General features: G+C 36.8%; 4 protein-coding genes across 5 annotated transcripts; 2 read left to right on the forward strand and 2 right to left on the reverse strand.

The window, feature by feature from the left end:
* The first annotated feature begins 539 nt into the window (after positions 1-539).
* Positions 540-3,534, forward strand: LOC127440498 (retinol dehydrogenase 10-B-like). Its single transcript, XM_051697118.1, has 6 exons — positions 540-1,087; positions 1,178-1,413; positions 1,507-1,605; positions 2,422-2,567; positions 2,729-2,860; positions 2,951-3,534. The coding sequence occupies exons 1-6, from the start codon at positions 814-816 to the stop codon at positions 3,072-3,074; spliced, it is 1,011 nt and encodes a 336-aa protein (XP_051553078.1). The 5' UTR covers positions 540-813; the 3' UTR covers positions 3,075-3,534.
* Positions 3,535-9,936: 6,402 nt separating this feature from the next.
* Positions 9,937-13,410, reverse strand: LOC127440501 (ubiquitin-conjugating enzyme E2 W-like). Of its 2 annotated transcripts, none has more exons than XM_051697122.1 (6): positions 13,345-13,410; positions 12,640-12,731; positions 12,310-12,412; positions 12,075-12,230; positions 11,906-11,968; positions 9,937-10,893 (listed from the first exon to the last, which is right to left on the reverse strand). In XM_051697122.1, exons 1-5 carry the CDS (start codon positions 13,357-13,359, stop codon positions 11,951-11,953), a joined length of 384 nt encoding a protein of 127 aa, XP_051553082.1. In that variant the 5' UTR covers positions 13,360-13,410; the 3' UTR covers positions 9,937-10,893; positions 11,906-11,950. The 2 variants fall into 2 exon arrangements, with proteins under 2 accessions (XP_051553082.1, XP_051553081.1); XM_051697121.1 differs by having other exon boundaries at positions 9,942-10,893; positions 11,906-11,981.
* A 1,083-nt stretch (positions 13,411-14,493) lies between these two features.
* Positions 14,494-17,954, reverse strand: LOC127440502 (elongin-C). Its single transcript, XM_051697123.1, has 4 exons — positions 17,832-17,954; positions 17,442-17,467; positions 16,296-16,439; positions 14,494-15,163 (listed from the first exon to the last, which is right to left on the reverse strand). The coding sequence occupies exons 2-4, from the start codon at positions 17,443-17,445 to the stop codon at positions 14,973-14,975; spliced, it is 339 nt and encodes a 112-aa protein (XP_051553083.1). The 5' UTR covers positions 17,446-17,467; positions 17,832-17,954; the 3' UTR covers positions 14,494-14,972.
* A 193-nt stretch (positions 17,955-18,147) lies between these two features.
* Positions 18,148-21,127, forward strand: LOC127440499 (transmembrane protein 70, mitochondrial-like). Its single transcript, XM_051697119.1, has 3 exons — positions 18,148-18,414; positions 18,561-18,660; positions 20,520-21,127. The coding sequence occupies exons 1-3, from the start codon at positions 18,211-18,213 to the stop codon at positions 20,963-20,965; spliced, it is 750 nt and encodes a 249-aa protein (XP_051553079.1). The 5' UTR covers positions 18,148-18,210; the 3' UTR covers positions 20,966-21,127.
* Positions 21,128-21,787: the final 660 nt, after the last annotated feature.

Below are 21,787 nucleotides of genomic sequence, written 5' to 3' on the forward strand. Positions count from 1 at the left end.
AAACACTTCAACTAAATTAAAATGCTAAAAAAAATACTTTAAGAGGTTTGCCTACAAATGATTAACAGAAACTTCTTTCTGAAACTTCTAGAATAAAAAATTATTCATGATTAATTATTTTAATCAGACACGTCTAGTTTCGGGCGAGTCAAAAAGGTTGAGAACCACTTACATAGACATTCTATGGGCTGTCCATTGGTGGGTAGACCAGCAGCCGTTTTTTAACGCGATGGGAGAAAGGTGCCATCCGTTGTGTTTTCGCGATGGATGTCTATGGAGAATTTGCTTCAATACGCGGAATAAATGGCTCTTGTGAGTAAACAGCTAATCTTCAACATGTTTCACACTAAATTATCCTTTTGAAATGAACTATGTGTGGAGTTTACTACGATCAAATTTCTGTTTAATAAGACTAGATTCGGACAAGTTTGCGACAGGTAGGTGTCAGTTTACGGCTCACAGCATGGATTTCTATGGTATCCGCAAACTGTGACTTACTGTCGTAACACGCTCGTTGACCGTTACGCTCTCTCCTTTGGTAAAAGCACAAATGTGGTTTTCAGGTATAGAAGATCTCAGATTATGCAAGCGTGTCCGATCATATTTAAAGCGCTGGAGAGCCATAAGAAAACACTGTGATGGCCAGACATCACTCTGTTGTGTAAATTGAGGGATCCAGCTTCTGCTGAAGGTCCGAAAAGTTGTTTATTTGAGCACGTCTGTGGTTAGATTTCTTGCTAGTACTATTGGGACTTAAAAGTCGCTTTCATTTGTTTAGTTTGGCGAGTTGGTACGCAGCAGCGCGCATACATAATGAATATCGTCGCTGAATTTTTCGTGGTCACGTTCAAAATAATCTGGTCGTTTGTTCTGGCTGGCGCTAAATTGCTTATTCGTCCACGGGAGAAGAGTGTGGAGGGCCAGGTGTGCGTTATCACCGGTGCTGGAAGCGGTCTCGGGCGGCTCTTTGCACTGGAGTTTGCCCGGAGACGAGCGACCCTTGTGCTCTGGGACATCAACCGAGTGGGCAACGCAGAGACAGCAGAGATGGTGCGAGAAATCTACCGGGAAATGAGCCCCTCCGAAGGTGAGTTAAGTTGCTTGAATTACTTTTGTCATACTTTGAGCATTGCTTATATATATTTTCATTTACTCTGTTATGTTTGTCTCCTCCAAGGGTGTTCGGACAGTGTTCAAGAGTTGCCCCTGTTTCAGCCCAAAGTTCACACATATGTTTGCGACGTTGGTAAGCGTGAAAGTGTGTATGCTACTGCAGAAAAGGTGCGAAAAGAGGTTGGCAACATCGACTTTTTGATCAATAATGCTGGCGTTGTCTCAGGACATCATCTTCTCGAGTGCCCGGACGAGCTCATTGAAAGAACTATGATGGTCAACTGCCATGCTCACTTCTGGGTCAGTTTATTACCATGCTTTGATCAGACCCTTTATGTCAAGCTTGTTCAGTGTGTTAATTGTTTTAATTATTATTCATATTTATATTCACAGACTACCAAGGCTTTCCTTCCCAATATGCTGGAGCAGAATCACGGGCACATTGTAACTGTAGCCAGCTCATTGGGTTTGTTCACTACAGCTGGTGTGGAGGTAAAGAAGTTAAAAGGAATAGTTCACCCAGAAATGAAAATTCTCTCATCAGTTACTTGCCCTCATGCCATTCCAGATGTGTATGACTTTCTTTCTTCTGCTGAACACACATTAAGATTTTTTAGAAGAATAACTCTGCTCTGTAGGTCACAATGCAAGTGAATGGTGGCAAGAACTTTGAAGCTCCAAAAAGCACATAAAGGCAGCATAAAATTAACCCATACAACTCCAGTGGTTAATGTCTTCTGAAACAATCTAATTGGTTTGGGGTGAGAACAGACCAAAATGTAACTCCTTTTTCACTGTACATCTTGCCATTGCAGTCTTAAGGCATGATCATGATTTCAAGCTCAATTACACTTCCTCGTGCTTGCTTGTGCAGAGTGCTAGTTGGTGCTAGGAAGTGTAATCGAGCTTGAAATCGTGATCGCTAGGGAGACTGCTGATGTCAAGATTTATAGTGAAAAGGAGTTTTATTTTGATCTGTACTCATCCAAAGTCAATTGGATCGCTTCAGAAGACCTGGATTAAACGTATGGATTAGTCGTATGGATTACTTTTATGCTGATTTTATGTGCTTTTTGGAGCTTCAGAGTTTTAGTCCCATTTCACTTGCATTGTATGGACCTAGAGAGCTGAGATATTCTTTCTTATGCGGAACACAAAGATTTTTAGAAGAAAGTCAAACATTTGGGATGGCATGAGAGAGTACTTGTTTTGGGGTCAATTTTTCCTTTAAAGTTTTCCTGGTCCTACTACCTGACCTGAGGATCCTTTGCATTTCAAAAAACTGAACTTTTCTCCTTTTTATTGTAGGACTATTGTGCAAGCAAGTTTGGTGCCATAGGCTTCCATGAGTCTTTGAGCCATGAGCTGAAAGCTGCTGATAAGGACGGAATTAAGATGACTCTTGTCTGTCCTTTTTTGGTTGACACTGGCATGTTCAAAGGCTGCAAAATTAGGTTTGTGGTCTGCTTATCCCCAGTTTACTTCTGAGGGCAAGACATGATCTAATGTCACCACCTTTTCTTATGTCACTTCATAAAAGACTAACTTATAAAGCATGTATGTTTTAAGTGTTTTGTGGTTCTCATCTCTCTTTACTGCTGTCTCGTTTAAACAGGAACGAAATGGCTCCATTTTTCCCACCGCTAAAGCCAGAGTACTGTGTCAAACAGGCTATGAGAGCCATACTGACAGACCAGCCAATGATCTGCACACCTCGAGCCATGTACATGGTCGCCTTCATGAAAACGTATGCATACCTAAACACATGTGCACTATCTTTTGGTTTATTTTACCTGTCTATTTACCACGGTGTTCTATATTGTTCTATATCTTGCAGAATTTTGCCATTTGATGCCATTGTGTGCATGTACAGATTTATTGGTGCTGACAAATGCATGTACCCCTTCTTGGCTCACCGAAAGGAATCCACAAACAACAATGAATCAAAGACTGGGATCTAACTGGTTCTATCTTAGAGCAGTGGTGCTAAATTCTGTGTAGTTCCTCTGGAACGAAGAAAGCTGTACATAAGTTTCTCCTAATGACACCTAGCTGTCAACTTTGTATTTTCCAACTTCAGAATTTCACAAATTTAGAACACATTATGTAGCGTTTAATTTATAATTATGAAATGCAGTGTGTAACTATATGATTACACAAGAAGATCTATCACCTGTTTATATTTATTCACTTGTAATTTTTGTATGTAATGTATTGTTCTTGCTTCTCAATATTCCAAGATGTGTCACTTTAGAGGGTGTATCCTCCTTATAACACTAAGAAATGCACAATGTATTGAAAGTATTTCTTCTTATTGCCTTAAGTGGTCTTGGTGTGTTGATATTGCAAAACATAAAGATGATGATCATAGTGATCAGAAAAGTACTATACTTGCTTATTGTTAAATAAATTGTCTCTTCAGGTTGATGCAGTGTCTGATTTTCAAGTGCTAATGCCTATTTGAATTCAGGAGAGTTTATTAGTTTGTGGCTATATGTTATATTTTCAGCTGGCAGCTTTAATTAATTGTTGGTGCTATTCCCCTCTTTTGTGAATATATCAAGAGACCGAACAAGATGGATGCATTGAATTGCATGATAAACCCACAGTATAAAATTCCATGCCAACAATGTCAAAGCTGACTAAAACAATTAATGTGGACAAGATGGGTAGGCTAAGATAATGAGCTGTAAATTACAGTGTCAAAAAATACAATGTCCCATTTCATATGGAGAAACCCATTCTATAGGAGGGAAGTTCCTGTTCCATCATCTGTATCTTCACTTTGAATGATACAGTCCTTCCTGGTAGTGGATTCAATTACAGCATACATTCCAAAGCATTTTAACAGCAAAAACAATCTATTTGTATTAGTCTTACGAAAACAGAAATAAATTTTTTGAGGTTGGTTTCAGATATTGTTAAAATATTAAGCTTGGTATCTGTACTTAAATTGAATAGTCAGATGAGCTATGTACAGTGTATATATGTCTGGAAACATTTTCTTTTGAAAATAGTGGCCCCAGAAAGTATTTGGTCTCTTCAAATCAAAATAAAAATGTCGTCACATTAGATAAGAAAATATTAAAGCAAGTGTTGTCTGTCAATATATGATGACAGGGCTTTTCTCAGAACAAACTTCACTTTTCTAAGCCATTTTTGCACTTAACCAACTGGTGTCAAGGAGATTTTAGTGGATGGATGAAATGAGTTGCTTTCAATTAAACTCACACACGTGAGCTCCCAGATTAACAATATGTGGTTTAGTAGTGTATTAACGTTTGACTTGAAAATGTCAATTTGTTAACACTGTATCCTATCTATTGTTTGTCATTTAAAGCCTTCTAAACTTCTTTTTGTAAAACATTCATATATAACTTCAAAATCAAACTTCTGTTTGAAATCACATAACATAATACAGTGTAGTATAGTAAAGGTTGTCACTACATAATGAAAAGCCTCATATTTAAATGGAAAGTCTTCCCCTGCCCACTCGAGATTACATTTGGAAATACCAGTGATCACATGAGAGAAATATCAGCCATTCTTATCAGTGGAATCACATTCAAATGCCATCATACTTGTTCCTGGCCAGAGGGAAACTGGGATTCCTCTCAATCAATAGTACAATGATAGTCAAATCAGGAAAAAGCATAGAGCTCCATGCTACAGCATAGAAAATACTATATGGAAATTGTTTTTATTTGGCAGAGGCTATCTACCATATTTAAAATATAGCAAATAAAGCTGCTGTTTAGCGGAATATATTTTGTGAATACAGACTGACTATATGCTGTAAATGGCTAGTAAGAAAGCACAAATTAAGATATTTATCATAAGATTTTTTTTTTTTCACTTTAATGTTTAAGAAATATTGAAATTATTCAAATACTCTTACACCGATCGGCCACAACATTAAAACTTCCTGCTTAATATTGTGTAAGTCCCCCTCATGATGCCAAAACAGCGCCAACCAGCATCTCAGAATAGCATTCTGAGATGCTATTCTTCTCACCACAATTGTACAGAGCGGTTATCTGAGTTAACGTAGACTTGTCAGTTTGAACCTGTCTGGCCATTCTATGTTGACCTCTCTCATCAACAAGGCGTTTCCATCTGCAGAACTGCCCCTCACTAGATGTTTTTGTTTTTGGCACCATTCTGAGTAAATTCTACAGACTGTTGTGTGTGAAAATCCCAGGAGATCAGCAGTTACAGAAATACTCAAACCTGCCCATCTGGCACCAACAATCATGCCATGGTCCAAATCACTGAGATCACAGATCTCAGAATGCAATTCTGAGATGCGAGTTTGTGCTGTTTTGGCGGCACAAGGGGGACCTACACAATATTAGGCAGGTGGTTTTAATGTTGTGGTTGATCGCTGTATATAAACATGTGGTAAAGTTGTTTTCGCCAAGAAACATGTAGCCAAATGTATTTTCAGCGTTTCTAAATGTTGTCTTATTGCGTAGCCTAACAAATCTTTGGAACATATACTGACAAAAGCAAAGAAGAGACGCCTGTCAGTAACTCCATTTTCAGCCTAAATAGCACAAAACAATAAAGAACCCCTTGTACAAATTCAGAAAGTATGCAAGCATGTCCCTCAAGAGAGAAAACAGCATAAAAGAATGTTTGGACGATGTGTAGCAGCTCATTTTAATGTGCTTGTGACATGCTTTCACTTGAATCTTTTAATTAATTATGAGCTAACTTAAGACTATTTTGCTTCGCTAAAAAATGCTTTAGGGAGAGATTGTTGGATTTACATGGGACATAAAAATTGGCTGCATTGTGTTTGTGCACTTGGTGTGAGTTAATATGCAGTTGAAGTACATAATTCTTAATAGAGGACAGTTTGAATATTAAATTCTAGCATTAGCATTAGTTTGTGTTTGCAAAAGTCAAAGTTTGAACTATAAGTTTTATTACCATAAAATATGTGCTGTAAACTACATATTGCTTGAAATCTGTCAACAGAGAAAATTATTTTCATCATTCAGCAACTCTGATTTGTAAAGGAGTATTTGATCAAATGGAAAAACTAAAGAATTTCAACTTACATCAGAGCTATTGCATCACTGACCTGTTGTCTCAGCAGTGTTGGTATGCTATTGCTAAATCATTACAATGACACCACGGAAAGGCAGACAGTCCAAGTGTAAACCCATTGACTAATAGCCTCTGGCCTACCTTAACTTCCTTGAAAATGAACAAGCATCCATTAGCCAACAGGCCAAATATAAGAGATAAGAGATATCACTGACACATAGTATGTCCCGTTCCCGTTACCAGGAAATGATACTCCCACCATGCATGCATTTGGATGATGCTATTACATTGTGATAAGTGATGATGTCACGACACATTTCAAGAGAGAAGATAGCCCATGAGGAAGATCCTAATGCATTCACATTCCAGTGGAATTCCATATGACGGAAGAAAATGTTCTGATGAGACAGTGGTCTTTACGAACTACATTCTGTATAAACAGTTCAGGAACATTCCAGACTACTTTTTTCTTTTTAGAATGAAAAGGGTCACTATCATATACAGTTTTTTTTAGACCTATGATTCACTAAGGCAAGCACATCAATATTGCATCACAGTAAACTTATTCATTTAAGGGCAACCTTGACAAGACCACTCTTCCTCTTCCACCCGTGACTCAACACCCCACACTTCCAAGTGTGTACAAATACTAAGAATCATTCTTCATGTCCAGTTCACCCCTGCTGATAGCAACTGTCATTTCCTGTCACTTCATGCCTTACAACATTAGGAGAATCATTTTCTTAAAGAGATAGTTCACTAACAAATAAATATGCTGCCATCATTTATTCACCCATATGTCTTTCCAAACCCATATAGCTTTCTTTCATCCGTAGAACACCAAAGGAGATGTTAGGCAGAATGACCACCAAAAAAATAAAATAAAAATCACATGAGTTTGGAAGGACACTTGTTGAACAAATAATTTAAAAATGTTCATTTTCAGGTGAATTTTCCCTGTAGTTAACCACTATTTTACCCATCGCTGGCCTCCCATTCCCAATCAGAGAAATATAACCTTCAAAATTAAATTGTAAATAGCAATACACTTTTACTATGCTAGTAGTACCATTAACCAGTACCATTAGCAAAAGTATCTTAGCTTCTGTTTTGCTGTGAAAGTGTCTGCAACACTGTACTTCCCTCTAGTGGACAGAGCAGCACTCAATCACTAACGTTAATGGTGAATGTTTTATTTGTGCTGAAATTATACACTTCATCTTAAAGGAATATTCAGGGTTCAGTACAAGTTAAGCTTAATCTACAGCATTTGTGGTATAATGTTGGATTAACACAATCATTAATTCTGAAAGTCCCTAAAAAAAGAAAAATAAAATAAAAAAGTCCTCTCACTTTCAACTGCTTTTTTCAAATTTAACGTGTAAATATTTGTATGAACATAAAGATTCAGCAACTAAGACATAAACTGAACAAGTTTCACAGACATGTGACTAACAGCAATGGAATAATGTGTCCCTGGGGGTCAAAATCAAAAAGTAACAGTCAGTATCTGGTGTGGCCAACAGCTGAATTAAGTACAGCAGTGCATCTCCTCCTCATGGACTGCGCCAGATTTTCCAGTTCTTGCTGTGAGATGTTACCCCACTCTTCCACCAAAGAACTTGCAAGTTCCCAGACATTTCTGGGGGGAATGGCCCTAGCCCTCAACCTCCGATCCAACAGGTCCCAGACGTGCTCAATGGGATTGAGATCCGGGCTCTTCGCTGGCCATGGCAGAACACTGACATTCCTGTCTTGCAGGAAATCACGCACATAACAAGCAGTATGGCTGGTGGCATTGTCATGCTGGAAGGTCATGTCAGGATGAGCCTGCAGGAAGGGTACCACATGAGGGAGGAGGATGTCTTCCCTGTAACGCACAGCGTTGAGATTGCCTGCAATGACAACAAGCTCAGTCCGATGATGCTGTGTCACACCGCCCAAGACCATGACAGACCTTCCACCTCCAAATCGATCCCACTCCATAGTACAGGCCTCAGTGTAACGCTACTACTTCGAGGATAAACGCGAGTCAGACCATCACCCCTGGTGAGACAAAACCGTGACTCGTCAGTGAAGAGCACTTTTTGCCAGTCCTGTCTGGTCCAGCGAAGGTTGGTTTGTGCCAATAGGTGACGTTGTTGTGGTACTGTCTGGTAAGAACCTGCCTTACAACAGGCCTACAAGCCCTCAGTCCAGCCTCTCTCAGCCTATTGCGGACAGTCCGAGCGCTGATGGAGGGATTGTGCGTTCCTGGTGTAACTCGGGCAGTTGTTGTTGCCATCCTGTACCTGTCCCGCAGGTGTAATATTCGGATGTACCGATCCTGTGCACTGCGAGAATCAGCTGTTCTTCCTGTCTCCCTGTATTGCTGTCTTAGGCGTCTCACAGTATGGGTATTGCAATTTATTGCCCTGGCCACATCTGCAGTCCTCATTCCTCCATGCAGCATGCCTAAGGCATGTTCACGCAGATGAGCAGGGACCCTGGGCATCTTTCTTTTGGTGTTTTTCAGAGTCAGTAGAAAGGTCTTTTTAGTGTCCTAAGTTTTTATAACTGTGACCTTAATTGCCTACCGTCTGTAAGCTGTTAGTGTCTTAACGACCATTCCACAGGTGCATGTTCATTAATTGTTTATGGTTCATTGAATAAGCATGGAAAACATTGTTTAAACCTTTTACAATAAAGATCTTTAAAGTTATTTGGATTTTTCTAAATTATCTTTAAAATACAGTGTCCTGAAAAAGCGACATTTCTTTTTATGCTGAGTTTATATATATCTGGGTCACTTACAATAAAACTGAATAGGGACTTCCGTAAACGTTAAAGTAGTGATTTAAAAGTATAGCCAAAACACATAATGTCTGTGTTAACATAATTTTTTTAGTGTGATCATATAGCTTACAATAGAAAGTTATATCTAATTTTAAAAGTTCATTGCCACAACAACGTAACGCCATAACCCTCAAAACAGTGATTTTAACAGCTTTACAGCTCAAATAATACACAAGATTTAACAAAAGAATAAATGCCTTAAAGTGCCTTAAAAAAATTATAAGCTTCACATTACTGCCTTTAAACCCTTTAAAAATTGTCCCCATTCACTTCCATTGTAAGTGCCTCACCTTAAATATAAAATAGTTCCTTCCTTTTCTTTTTTCCTAAAAAAATAAAATAAAGGGAGGTACAAGCCTAAATTATTTTGTGATATATAACATTATGCCACAACAGCTGTCAATTGAACTTAACTTGTAATGAACCTGGAATATTCCTTTAAACTGAAAAATGTGGTTATACCACAATTACGTCAAACACACTGTGAGTACCATCAAGTTTGCCTATTTTGAGTATTACGTCATATTTCACGATGAAGTTGCTTGAAGGGGAAGCCGCTAGCCAGAGTGGAACTGGCTCCCCCGGTGAGCCTGGTTTCTCCCAAGGTTATTTTTCTCCTTTAACTAACATTCTATGAAGTTTTGTGTTCCTGGCCACAGTCGCCTTTGGCTTGCTCACTAGTGGCCTGGAGACCTTTTTTAAGACATGATTTTCAATCACGTTATACATTTAAACTGCACAATGAGGAATTTAAGACATCACAGCGTAATTTTCTGTTACAGCATAATTTTCTGTAAAGGTGATTTGAAATGATGTTTGTTGTGAAAAGCACTACACAAATAAAAATGACTTGACTTGAAGTGGCACACATTTCAAAATCACAGTAGCCTACCTGAAATAAATGACAACATTTCAAAATATATTATTTTAATAAGAACATTTCTTTTAAATAATGTTAAATTAAGTTATAACAAAACCACGAACACAACTTTAAGGTTTTCTACAGTTAATAGCAGGGAAAAGCAATCTTTTTAAAAGAATCTTTCCCAGCACAGCAGTATACAACCATTAAATCAAACTGACCATTATATTAGTGCTAGATAAAGCTTTACATGAAAGATAAAGTGATTACGTCTAAAGTTAACTTCGTTTTAACCACACAAAATGTGGGTTCATCTATAAAATCAGTGCTTAAATATTAACCCATACAACATTTCTTGTGTAATCTCAAATTACCTTTAAGATCATGTAATACGATCATCACCCTGCATCAAATCTGTACGTATTAATTAATGTAAATTCATCAGAATAGTACTATACACCACACCCAACTACAATACACAACTTAAAATGGCTTATTTCTTCAAATAAACTATGGGTTTAAAATATACAGATAAAAATAATTTAAAATCTTTGCCCTGTTCAAATTTCACAGTGCATGACCAAGCAAGGCAGACACAGACATTAGTCTCTGCTTTTGATGATTCATTCATTACAATAGTTTTCTGATTTGCACTGACTTTCCTTTTATTCCAAACCCATGCTTAAAGTTATTATTGCACAAATGGTTGAAAAGCCCCAAAGGCTCATGAAAGAAAACAATACAACATGAATCACATGTTTAAAAAATAATAAGAAATAATAATTACAAAAAAATTATAATAATAATAATAATAAAAAAAGATCCCCACATCTTGCATCCATCAAAATATACTTGCTGGGTGGGTTACATTCCTGCAGTTTCTATGCACTTTCACAGTCAGCAGAAGTGTGTGCCCGATCCATACACAAATTGCCAGGGTCTGCTGGTTCAGTCTTAATTCAAAGACTCAATATAATAAACTGAAAGTCTATTTCCAAATGGTGCGCTTAGATACTAGCATGTATCGTCTGTATCAAAACAAAACAGGGAGGCATAAATAGGTGAACAGAGAAAGTGACAGAAAGTGATTTAAAGTAAAACAACATATGGTTCCTAAGAAGTCACTTAAAGGAATAGTTCAGCCAAAATGATAATTTTCTTATCATTTACTCACCTTCATGCCTTTCCAGGTGTGCATGACTTTCTTTCTTCTGCAGAACACACACACACACACACACACACACACACACACACACACACACACACACACACACATACACACACACATACACACATACACAAAGAAGCTCTGTAGGTCCATACAGTGCAAGTGAATGGTGGCCAGGACTTTGAAGCTCCAAACAGCATATAAAGTCTTCATAAAAGTAACCAATACAATCCAGTGGTTTAATCCAGGTCTTCTTAAGTGATCGAATTGATTTTGGATGAAAACAAACCAAAATATAACTCGTTTTCCTCCATAAATCTTGACATCATCAGTTCTCTTTGGCGATCATGATTTCAAGCTTGATTACACTTCCTAACAATTTGCGCATGCGTGAAGTACTAGGAAGTGTAATCGAGCTTAAAATCATGATCGTGCCTAGAAACTGCAAAGGCATGATGTACAGTGAAAAAGTAGTTACTTTTTGGTCTGTTCTCACCTAAAACCAATTAGATTGCCTCAGAAGATATGGATTAAAACCACTGGAGTCATATTGGTTACTTTTATGCTGAATTTATGTGCTTTTTGGAGCTTCAACGCTTTGGTCACCATTCACTTGCATCATATGGACCTACATAGCAAAGATATTCTAAAAATCCTTATTTGCGTTCTGCAGAAGAAAGAAATTCATACACATCTGGGATGGCATGAGGGTGAGTAAATGATGAGAGGATTTTAATTTTTGGGTGAACACCTCCTTTAACACTTTCAACTACAAATATTAAATTTCTTAGATAAGTATTAGATACCAAAAGAATTCTGTCAATACAAAGTCATGTGAAAAAGACAAGTTGAAGAAAATGGGACAGACTCACCATGATACCACCACTTTGTTTTCTTTGGATTCTTATTACACGTCTTTACATAAAATGAGTTATCTGGAGGACGTCGCTGTAAAGAAAACAGCTCATTAAACAACTATAGCAATTAATTTTCACAATTAATAACTTTCCCAATTCTGATAAGAAAAAAGTCTACGTTTACCTTTTCTTTGCAGCTTGACAGCATGCTAATAATGCTTAAACAAACAGACTGCACAGACAGAGCTGGTGACCAGTCCTCGGTTAATATAGATAAACAGATATGACCATTGCTATACACGTGTGGATGAATAGGTATATTCTCTCCAGTGAACATTACCTACAAATGAAATAATCAAATATTTACAACATTGCTACAAAAGACAAAAATACTACATTTCAAAAGATTCAACATTTACCTGAGGGGAATCAAAAGGATATCGACCACTGAATTTAAAAAGGAGCTGAAATTTCTCTCCCTCGTAAAGAGTGCCTGGTGCACCCTCCATATCTATGAGCCACCTGGACAAAAAAAAAAAAAAAAAAAAAAAAAATGGGTGTATTGATGAGAATACTTTCATTGACTCAGGTACATTTAAATTAACCCATTCAAGATGAACAGAAGACAAACCGGTTTAAGGAAGTAAGTTGCCAAGCAAGTGGTCAAAAAAATGTAATGTGGTCTCTACTGAACTGACTGCTTTGTCCAGTAAGGGTGCTTCACCTTTAATCATATCACAATAACTTACTCTGTGATTGTGTTCTGTACACTTCTCTCATTCAGTGTCATTCCAGGTGGTGGATCACTTTGCAGTGCCAACAATTCCTTCTGTAATCTTCTCTGTGAAGTGAAAATAACTTCAGTTAAAGCATAACTGACAGCAAAAACAAAAAACAAACAAAAAAAAAAAAAAAAAAAAAAACAGAGAAACGTCATCATATCACGCTATTTTTGCATGTCGGGTGCATGTCTACATCAGCCGTCATTCTTCAAATATTATAATACAAAGACACATTTATTTTTTCAGCAGTAGTGGAATATAAACTAACAATCTAAGAGACAGACAGCAGACTGCCAACAACGAGCTGGTCTAACAAATGTGTGGCAATGCTATTGTTGCTAGCGATTAGACATCATTCAAATTATTTTTCAGTTCCAAATTAACTCTACTACATAATTCCATTTTAGACAACATTGGGTATACAGGTTTCATCTTTCACCGCCACAACAGTATGTGATGACAGCAGAGAGTTGTTGGACTTCCTGACTAACTGGACGTTAGCTTGGAAAGTAAACAAATGTGCGTACGAAAGAAACAGCTGACTGCCTTGTTTAAACCACTACAGACAAGGTCATCACAGAAAAGGACAGCTGTCGTATCACAGCGATATATATATATATTTAAATGTTGTGATTTAAAAATAGTTGCTTATGTATTTAGGGAGACACTCACCTGCATAGACGCCATGATGGAAAGCCCCTGTAGAGAGGCGATTGGTCGAATGACGTCTGATTATTTTTCTCTCTGTCAGCCGCAATGCAACCGCATTACAGCAGAGGTACCACAGGTGAATGGGCTGACGTTTTGCTTTTCTTTTTAATGATTTTTTATTTTATTTTTGTAGTATTCCATATGAAAATGCTTAAAACAAAACAAGATTTTTTCTTTTATTACGCGTTTAAAATTGTACATTATGCAAATTAGTCATCTTCTCGTTAGCTATACACAAATGTGCATATTTTAGCCTAACAAAAGTGATACATACGCCACGGAAAATATAACAAATATTTTATTTTAATGTGACTTGGTCATTAAGTGGTTGGCTATTGCTGAACCCTTTTGCAAATAGGTTAACACAATATAATAAAACACTTCTTACCCAGCTTTCTAAACATGCTTGCAGCCCTTTTAAGTTGAAATGGCCCATATCATTTATTATTATTATTATTATTTTTTTACAGAAGGCAAAATATCTCTTACTGATAATAGCCCTAGAAAGATGGTAACCAATACTATTTGACAAAGGTGCATACAAATGCAGTGTTTAGAACCTGTGCTAGTTAATGTGTTGGGTCTTATCTGAAAGTGTAGTGCAAAAAGTTGCAAAATATTACAGAAAATCATAATTGTTAAAGCTTACCAAAACCATTGTGAATTCCAATAGTACCTCAACTAATAACATAGCAAACCTGGGGTATGTGCAAGTAGAAATATCCCTTAGTGTCCTTACCTTTCAAAATGTTACACTCAAAAAAACAAAGAAAAAAAAAACTAATACATATATATATAAATATATATATATATATTACATTACATTTAATAATTTCAATTTCATAAATAGAGTAATCTTTCATTAAAATAAAAACTCAGTTTGATGGAATTTTGTAATAAAATTGACATGTATAAATCTTAAAAATAGGCTAAAATATTCTTTTGAGCGTAACTGTGGGTGCAACATCTATGGTGGATAGACTTTTTTTTTTTTTTTTGACAAACTGCTCATTTGTCGACTTAATTTTAGGATTCTATTTAAGTGAACAAACTACTTCATACAAAGGTTTTAGTGCACATATCTACACCACAGAGCAAAATGGAACAAAATGCATTTAAGAACAGCTGATTTTATTCAACAACTGATGAATTATTACTGCTGACAATCACAAGACTTCTCTCTGTCTGATCCACATGCAGAAAAGGTATAACATATCTATTTCAACACATTTTAAACTTGTTAACAAGGAGATAAATAATAAAATGACATGTTTGTCTGGTTGACTCAGCCAGTCAATAGGACAGCATTACTGCAGACATCTTTATTTTGCAATTTAGAAATAATATAGAAGTTAATACTGGGTTACAGCTTAAATATTTATTTATTTATTTATTTATTTTTTTACAGATTAATGGAACAAATGACCAAAATAGGTAATACTCTTAAATGATCCTAACTCAGTACAGCATACATTGTTGGCAAACTTAAAAGTATTTAAAAGCAATAAAATTACCCAACATTTTTTATTTATTTTTTTCTTCATATTTATTCTGCAGTCAGATGTGTGTATGAGTGTATGCTTGAATGTTTAACAATCTAAGAAGTTTGCAGCCATCAGAAGCTCCAGTGCTATCTCCGGGGCAATGGGAAATTCTGGGATTTCTGTTGAACTATTAGTATAGCGGACTTTGTATGTGAAATACATGCACACTTTAGAAAGGACATGAGAGGGAATCTCTCGAAAGTTGACTTCATTTGTTTCATTCTCAGCAAACTGGCCTGAAACATAGAAACAAAGCAATGTTACTATCGCTTTAATGATGTAATAAGATACAAAATACAAATAAAGAAACAATGTGAATCAGTACACACTCAAAACCTCTAAATGTCCAACTGCAGAGAAAATAATATACTGTATAATACACCGATCACCCACAACATTAATACCACCTGCCTAATATTGTGCAGGTCCCCCTTCGTGCCGCCAAAACAGCGCCAACCCGCATCTCAGAATAGTATTCTGAGATTATATTCTTTTTACCACAATTGTACAGAGCAGTTATCTGAGTTACCATAGACTTTGTCAGTTCAAACCAGTCTGGCCATTCTATGTTGACCTCTCTCATCAACAAGACATTTCCATCCACAGAACTGCTGCTCACTGGATGTTTTTTGTTTTTGGCACCTTTTAGAGTAAATTCTAGAGACTGTTGTGAGTGAAAATCCCAGAAGATCAGCAGTTATAGAAATACTCAAACCAGCCCATCTGGCACCAACAATCATGTCACGGTCCAAATCACTGAGATCACATTTTTTCCCCATTCTGATGGTTGATGTGAATATTAACTGAAGCTCCTGAACCGTATCTGCTTGATTTTATGCACTGCACTGCTGCCACACCATTGGCTGATTAGATAATCGCATGGATGATTGTTGGTGCCAGACGGGCTGGTTTGAGCATTTCTGTAACTGCTGATCTCCTGGGATTTTCACACACAACAGTCTCTAGAATTTACTCTGAATGGTGCCAAAAACAAAAAACATCCAGTGAGCAGCAGTTCTGTGGACGGAAATGCCTTGTTGATGAGAGAGGTCAACAGAGAATGGCCAGACTGGTTCAAACTGACAAAGTCTACAGTAACTCAGATAACCGCTCTGTACAATTGTGGTGAGAAGAATAGCACCTCAGAATGCTATTCCGAGATGCAGGTTGGCGCTATTTTTGCGGCATGAGGGGGACCTACACAATAATAGACAGGTGGTTTTAATGTTGTGGCTGATCGGTGTAAATACATGGCACCAAATAAACCATGCAGTACTGATCAGTTAAAATTATAATTGCATTTATAGATGTCATTCTTTTCAAATTATTCATACATATTTATTGATTCCTTTGGTAGAAACTACTCACCAGGACCACTAAGCATAGCTTTGATTGTTCCAGAGGTCAAAGCATGTTCTCGCTTCACAATAAACTCATGCCCATCGGATGAGATCAATTTCACGTACATAGCATCTGGCCCTTCACAGCCGCCATAAGTCTTTTCTTCACTGTCTAAAAAGGGTATTTGATAAAAAATAAATAGAGGTATTTGATTATACACCCTGAACTGGATTACTGTATTTATAATTGTTTCACTAACAGTCAGAATCAGTCTTTGAAACTATGTAATTAGTTAAAGGGATAGTTAATTCTCACATCATTTACTCACCCACATGCCACTCAGATGTGTATGACTTTCTTCTGCTGAACACAAAGAAGATTTTTAGAAAAATATCTCACCTCTGTTGGTTCATTCAACTTTGGAGCTCCAAAAAGCACATAAAAGCAGCATAAAAGTAATCCATATGACTCCAGTGGTTTAATACATGTCTTCTAAAGCAATATGATAGGTGTGGGTGAGAAACAGTCAATATTTAAGTCCTTTACCTATAAATTCACCTTCCTGCCCAGTAGGTGACAATATGCACAAAGAATGTGAATCACCAAAGAAGAACAATGTGAAAGTGAAAGTGGCGATTTATAGAAAAGAAAGGACTTAAATATTGATCTGTTTCGTACCCACACCCATCATATCGCTTCTGAAGACATGGATTAAACCACTGGAGTTTTATGGATTATTTTTATACTGCCTTTATGTGCTTTTTGGAGCTTCAAAGGCACAATTCACTTGCATTGAATGAACCAACAGAGCTGAAATATTCTACTAGAAATCTTTGTGTTCAGCAGAAGAAAGAAAGTCAAACACATCTGGGATGGCATGAGGGTGAGTAAATGATGAGAGAATTTTCATTTTTGGGTGAACTATCCCTTTGATATAAAACTTTGGACACACTGAATAATCACTAACGTTCCTCACATCTTTCGATAGTATTTTTTTTGTGGCACGTATCTTTACAAAAGATTAGTTTATTTCTTATTCTGATTTTGACCATCCACAAAGTTGCAACATATTCTGAAATGTTTTGAGGCATCGTGTACTGCTGGGAATAAGTAGCAAACCCAACTGGAAATGAGAAGATGATTAAATTTTCTACGAATACTTTCAGTTCTTACCCATTTTTACTGCCTTCCGTCTCCCTCTGAAAATTTAAACAGAGAAATTAGCAGTGAAAACCCAATAATATAATGAAAGCTTAGTAACAGCAAATTATATACACAAGAGGAAAAAGAGCTGTTAAAACCCAAGCAAGACCGAAAACATCTTTGTGATGTGAGATATATATATATATATATGCTTTCTGGCATTAGGATATAACAACCCTACTGGTCTTATGGGAATCAGGGCCATGCATGCAGTAGTAGCCTACAGTAAATAATAGGCAACCTGCCCAGTTAGCTCGAGCACTCTGATCAAGTCGTCTTTTTCATAAATATTTAATCGGGCACTATTCGTACAAATCAAGACCACAAAAACACAATGAAACATACGCTTTAACTACTCACCTTTCAAACGTCAAACTGGTCTTTTTCGAGTTAAGACAGATTTCCCCCGTTTTCTCTCAGGTGGTCTATAGCTACTGCTACATCTGTTGAGTGCCGACAACAGGAAACAAATGTCAAGCGCTTCCGTTATAGAGATTACAAATTAAAAGTCCTCCCTCATTATACTTTAATACCAATCCACGTCACCGCAGAAATATCTTAAATGTGTATTGTAACGGTTGAAGTGTCCTATAATATATATTTATGACATATGAGGTTTTTCCACAGTGAACTATCAGATTACACATCCCACGTGTGTGAGCCAAGACCCAATCGTTTCCGGGTTTGCGTGGTGGTCTAGTTGTCAATGGCACTTGTTACTCCAAGTAATTCCTAGAAAATGTATCTAATCGGAATTTTACACGGACTGCGGCGCCTTTCAAACAATCAGCAACATATCATTAGAAACATCGGTATTCGTTCGACGTCAAACAGCTGTGAACATATTTACAAAGCTTTCCACACTCATGCTGCGCCTTTGAGGAGTCACGATCATTTGCTGCATGAGATCCGAAGGTCGTTTTTAAAAGTCCATCTAAAAAAGGTAGCCGATAAAATACATTTTTAACGCTCGTTTGCTGGTACTAACTAAAATCATACGTACACCAGTTCAACTGAAAAGCAACTAAAATGAGAGGCTTCTTGAGTTCTGTTTAAATGTGCCACCCTAATGATTACATTTGTCTATAGGTTCAGCCATGTGTAGCTGTTAGATGCTATGCGTCCTTACCAGTCCAGCCTGAAGATGGGGAATTGATTTACACAGGCAACCTGGGCAAAGCTGTTCTTGGTATATAACTTTTGTCAGACCCAAAGACATATTTTCATACCACACACACATACAGCTCTAGAAAAAATTAAGAGACCACTGCAAAATTATCAGTTTCTCTGGATTTACTATTTATAGGTATGTGTTTGAGTAAAATGAACATTTTTGTTTTATTCTATAAAGTACTAACAAAATTCCTCCCAAATTCCAATTAAAAATATTGTCATTTAGAGCATTTATTTTCAGAAAATGACAACTGGTCAAAATAACAAAAAAATGCAGTGTTTTTGACCTTGAATAATGCAAAGAAAACAAGTTCATTTTCATTTTTAAACAACACAATACTTATGTTTTAACTTGGGAAGAGTTCAGAAAATTGATTCATGTGTCCTTCACAAAGATGAATCTGCCCGATTCCAGCCTTGCTGAAGCACCCCCAGATCATCACCGATCCTCCAACTGGTCGTCTAATGGTTAGACAGAGACCTGGAGAGGCCTTCAAGCCACAGTGTCTCGCGCCAACTGTGAAATTTGGACCACCGGATCCAGACCCTATCATGGCCAGCCCAATCTCCAGACCGGAACCCCATTGAAAACCTCTGGAATGTGATCAAGAGGAAGATGGATGGCCACAAGCCATCAAACAAACCTGATCTGCTTGAATTTTTGCACCAAGAGTGGCATAAGGTCATCCAACAGCAATGCGAAAGACTGGTAGAGAGCATGCCAAGACGCATGAAAGCTGTGATTGAAAATCAGGGTTATTCCACCAAATATTGATTTCTGAACTCTGAAAAATGAATATTAACTTGTTTTCTTTGCATTATTCAAGGTCTGAAAACACTACATCTTTTTTGTTATTTTGACCAGTTGTCATTTTCTGCAAATAAATGCACTAAATGACAATATATATATATATATATATATATATATATATGTATTATTATTTTTTTTTTTTTTTTTTTTTTTTTTTTTTTTTTGGGAATTTGGGAGAAATTATGTCAGTACTTTCTAGAATAAAACAAAAATTTACATTTTACTCAAACACATACCTATAAATAGTAAATCCAGCGAAACTGATAATTTTGCAGGGATCACTTAATTTGTTCCCAAGCTTTATATATATATATATATATATATATATATTCTTACTCTTATGTTCCAGTTAAAATATCTAAACATCCTTAAAACAAGAGATATTTACTTGAGAAACAAAATGACGTACGATATGAAGTCTTGTTCTCAGAGAATTCTAAATTTGTTAGATTAATGCATAAAACAAGAAAAGACTATTTGCCAATGGGTTAAGAATACAAACTTTGAATTAAGTGTATTTCTATCACCCCATTGGCAAATAGTTTTTTGTTGTAAAGTAAAATCTCACTAAATTGTGTTAGATTTCTCTGGTTTCTCTTTGTTAGATTCACAGTTCCCACCCTCCATGACCTTTCCAGGCTTTTGTGACTACTGGAATAATTTTGATTCAGACCGATTTGTGAACCATTTCATCTAATTCATTGAAAAGAAGGATTCACTGACAAATCTGATATCACTATGGCTTGCGAGCAAATTTTCCTTTACATAAGAGCAATATCTAGCTCATGGAATATTTTTGAGCAGAGAAAAGCTAGAAAAATATATATTCACTCTAGAAATTTCCATCAATTTTTCAGGCCTGGAAAATAAAATGTTAAAATTCCCTGATATTTCCAGGTTTTCCATGACTGTGGGAATACCCGTAGATTGCTTCTCAAGAAAATGTATCTTGTTTTAAGGACGTTTTGATGCTTTTATATGCAAAACAAGAAATTTTCAGATTGTTAGAATTATTGATGGTTGCAGTGAATGTGTTTGTGTTAATCAACTTCTCTTATTTCTAGGTGTGAAGTTTTTCTCCTATTCCAGCAGTATGTTTAGCCTCTGTGTGATGCCGTACGTCCTCATGAAAACAGGCATTGGTGTGAACAGTTTTGCTCTGCAAGTGGCTTTTTGTGGCTTTATAGGTTTCTTCACATTTCTGACCCCTGTTCTCCTTCACGTGATCACCAAAGGATACGTGGTACGCCTATACCACAACAAAGAGACGGACATGTACACAGCCATCACTTACAGTGCCCTTCTACTGGAGAAACGGACTGTGTTCCACCAGAGTGACGTCCTTATTCCTAACGTGAGCCGGATGTTCACTAGTTTTTATGCCAAGAAACACTCCATGCTGGTTAACCCAATGCTTTTTGCCTTGCCCCATGACTACAACCACCTTATGGGTTACGATCGGCCCTTCTCATTTGACACAGACGATTTAAACAAACCAGACAAAAGTTAGCTTCTGCTAATCTAGAGAATCTCAAAGCATTTCATCATTTCATTGGACTGTTGTAATGTATAGAATATTTGCAGGTGGGCTACTGTATGTCATCCTGTGTGCTTGCGATGTTGAAACTTTACGAATGTGTAAATAAATTGAAAGTTATATTTACCCTCTTCACATACCCTTTGTTTTCCCTGCTTTTTTCACGATTTTATGTTATGGCAGAACTTCCATTTCAAACTCCTTTCTTCATTTACAGAACTACTGGTATTTGCAGAGGAAAAAACCTATGACAAGTTTCAATCCAAAAGAGAAGTTTTACAATAATGAAGTGCATTGTTGTGACACTGAACTATACTGTGTGGTCTGTTCAATGTCTGTACTTACTGCATAGTTGAAAAATTTGAACCAGTAGCTCACAAGGCAGATTTTAATGGGAGTACGGTAAAGTAGGCCTACAATGAAAAAAATATACATTTTTATTTGAGGCTCATGACGTTAATATGGCACAAAGCACACCTCTAATGGGATTTGGACCCGCAACATTTTTTTTAACCCAATTTTGATCTTCAACAACTTGGCTATACCATTCAGAAAATATAGATAAACAAAATTTTGTACAATGTTTGTTAGAAGATTTTTCGGTCCCACTTTATATTAGGTGTCTTTAACTACTTTGCCCTAACATTACAATACATACAATAAAATGTACTTATTGTATAACTACATGTTCTGCGAAATTCTCACAAGATTCACATTTGCTGCTACTGAGGCTGAGATATGGGTAGGTTTAGGGGTAGGGTTTAGGATAAGGGTTGGGGTAGGGTTGGGTTTAAG

The sequence above is a fragment of the Myxocyprinus asiaticus genome, chromosome 5 (genome assembly GCF_019703515.2).
Source record: "Myxocyprinus asiaticus isolate MX2 ecotype Aquarium Trade chromosome 5, UBuf_Myxa_2, whole genome shotgun sequence".
NCBI lineage: Eukaryota > Metazoa > Chordata > Actinopteri > Cypriniformes > Catostomidae > Myxocyprinus > Myxocyprinus asiaticus.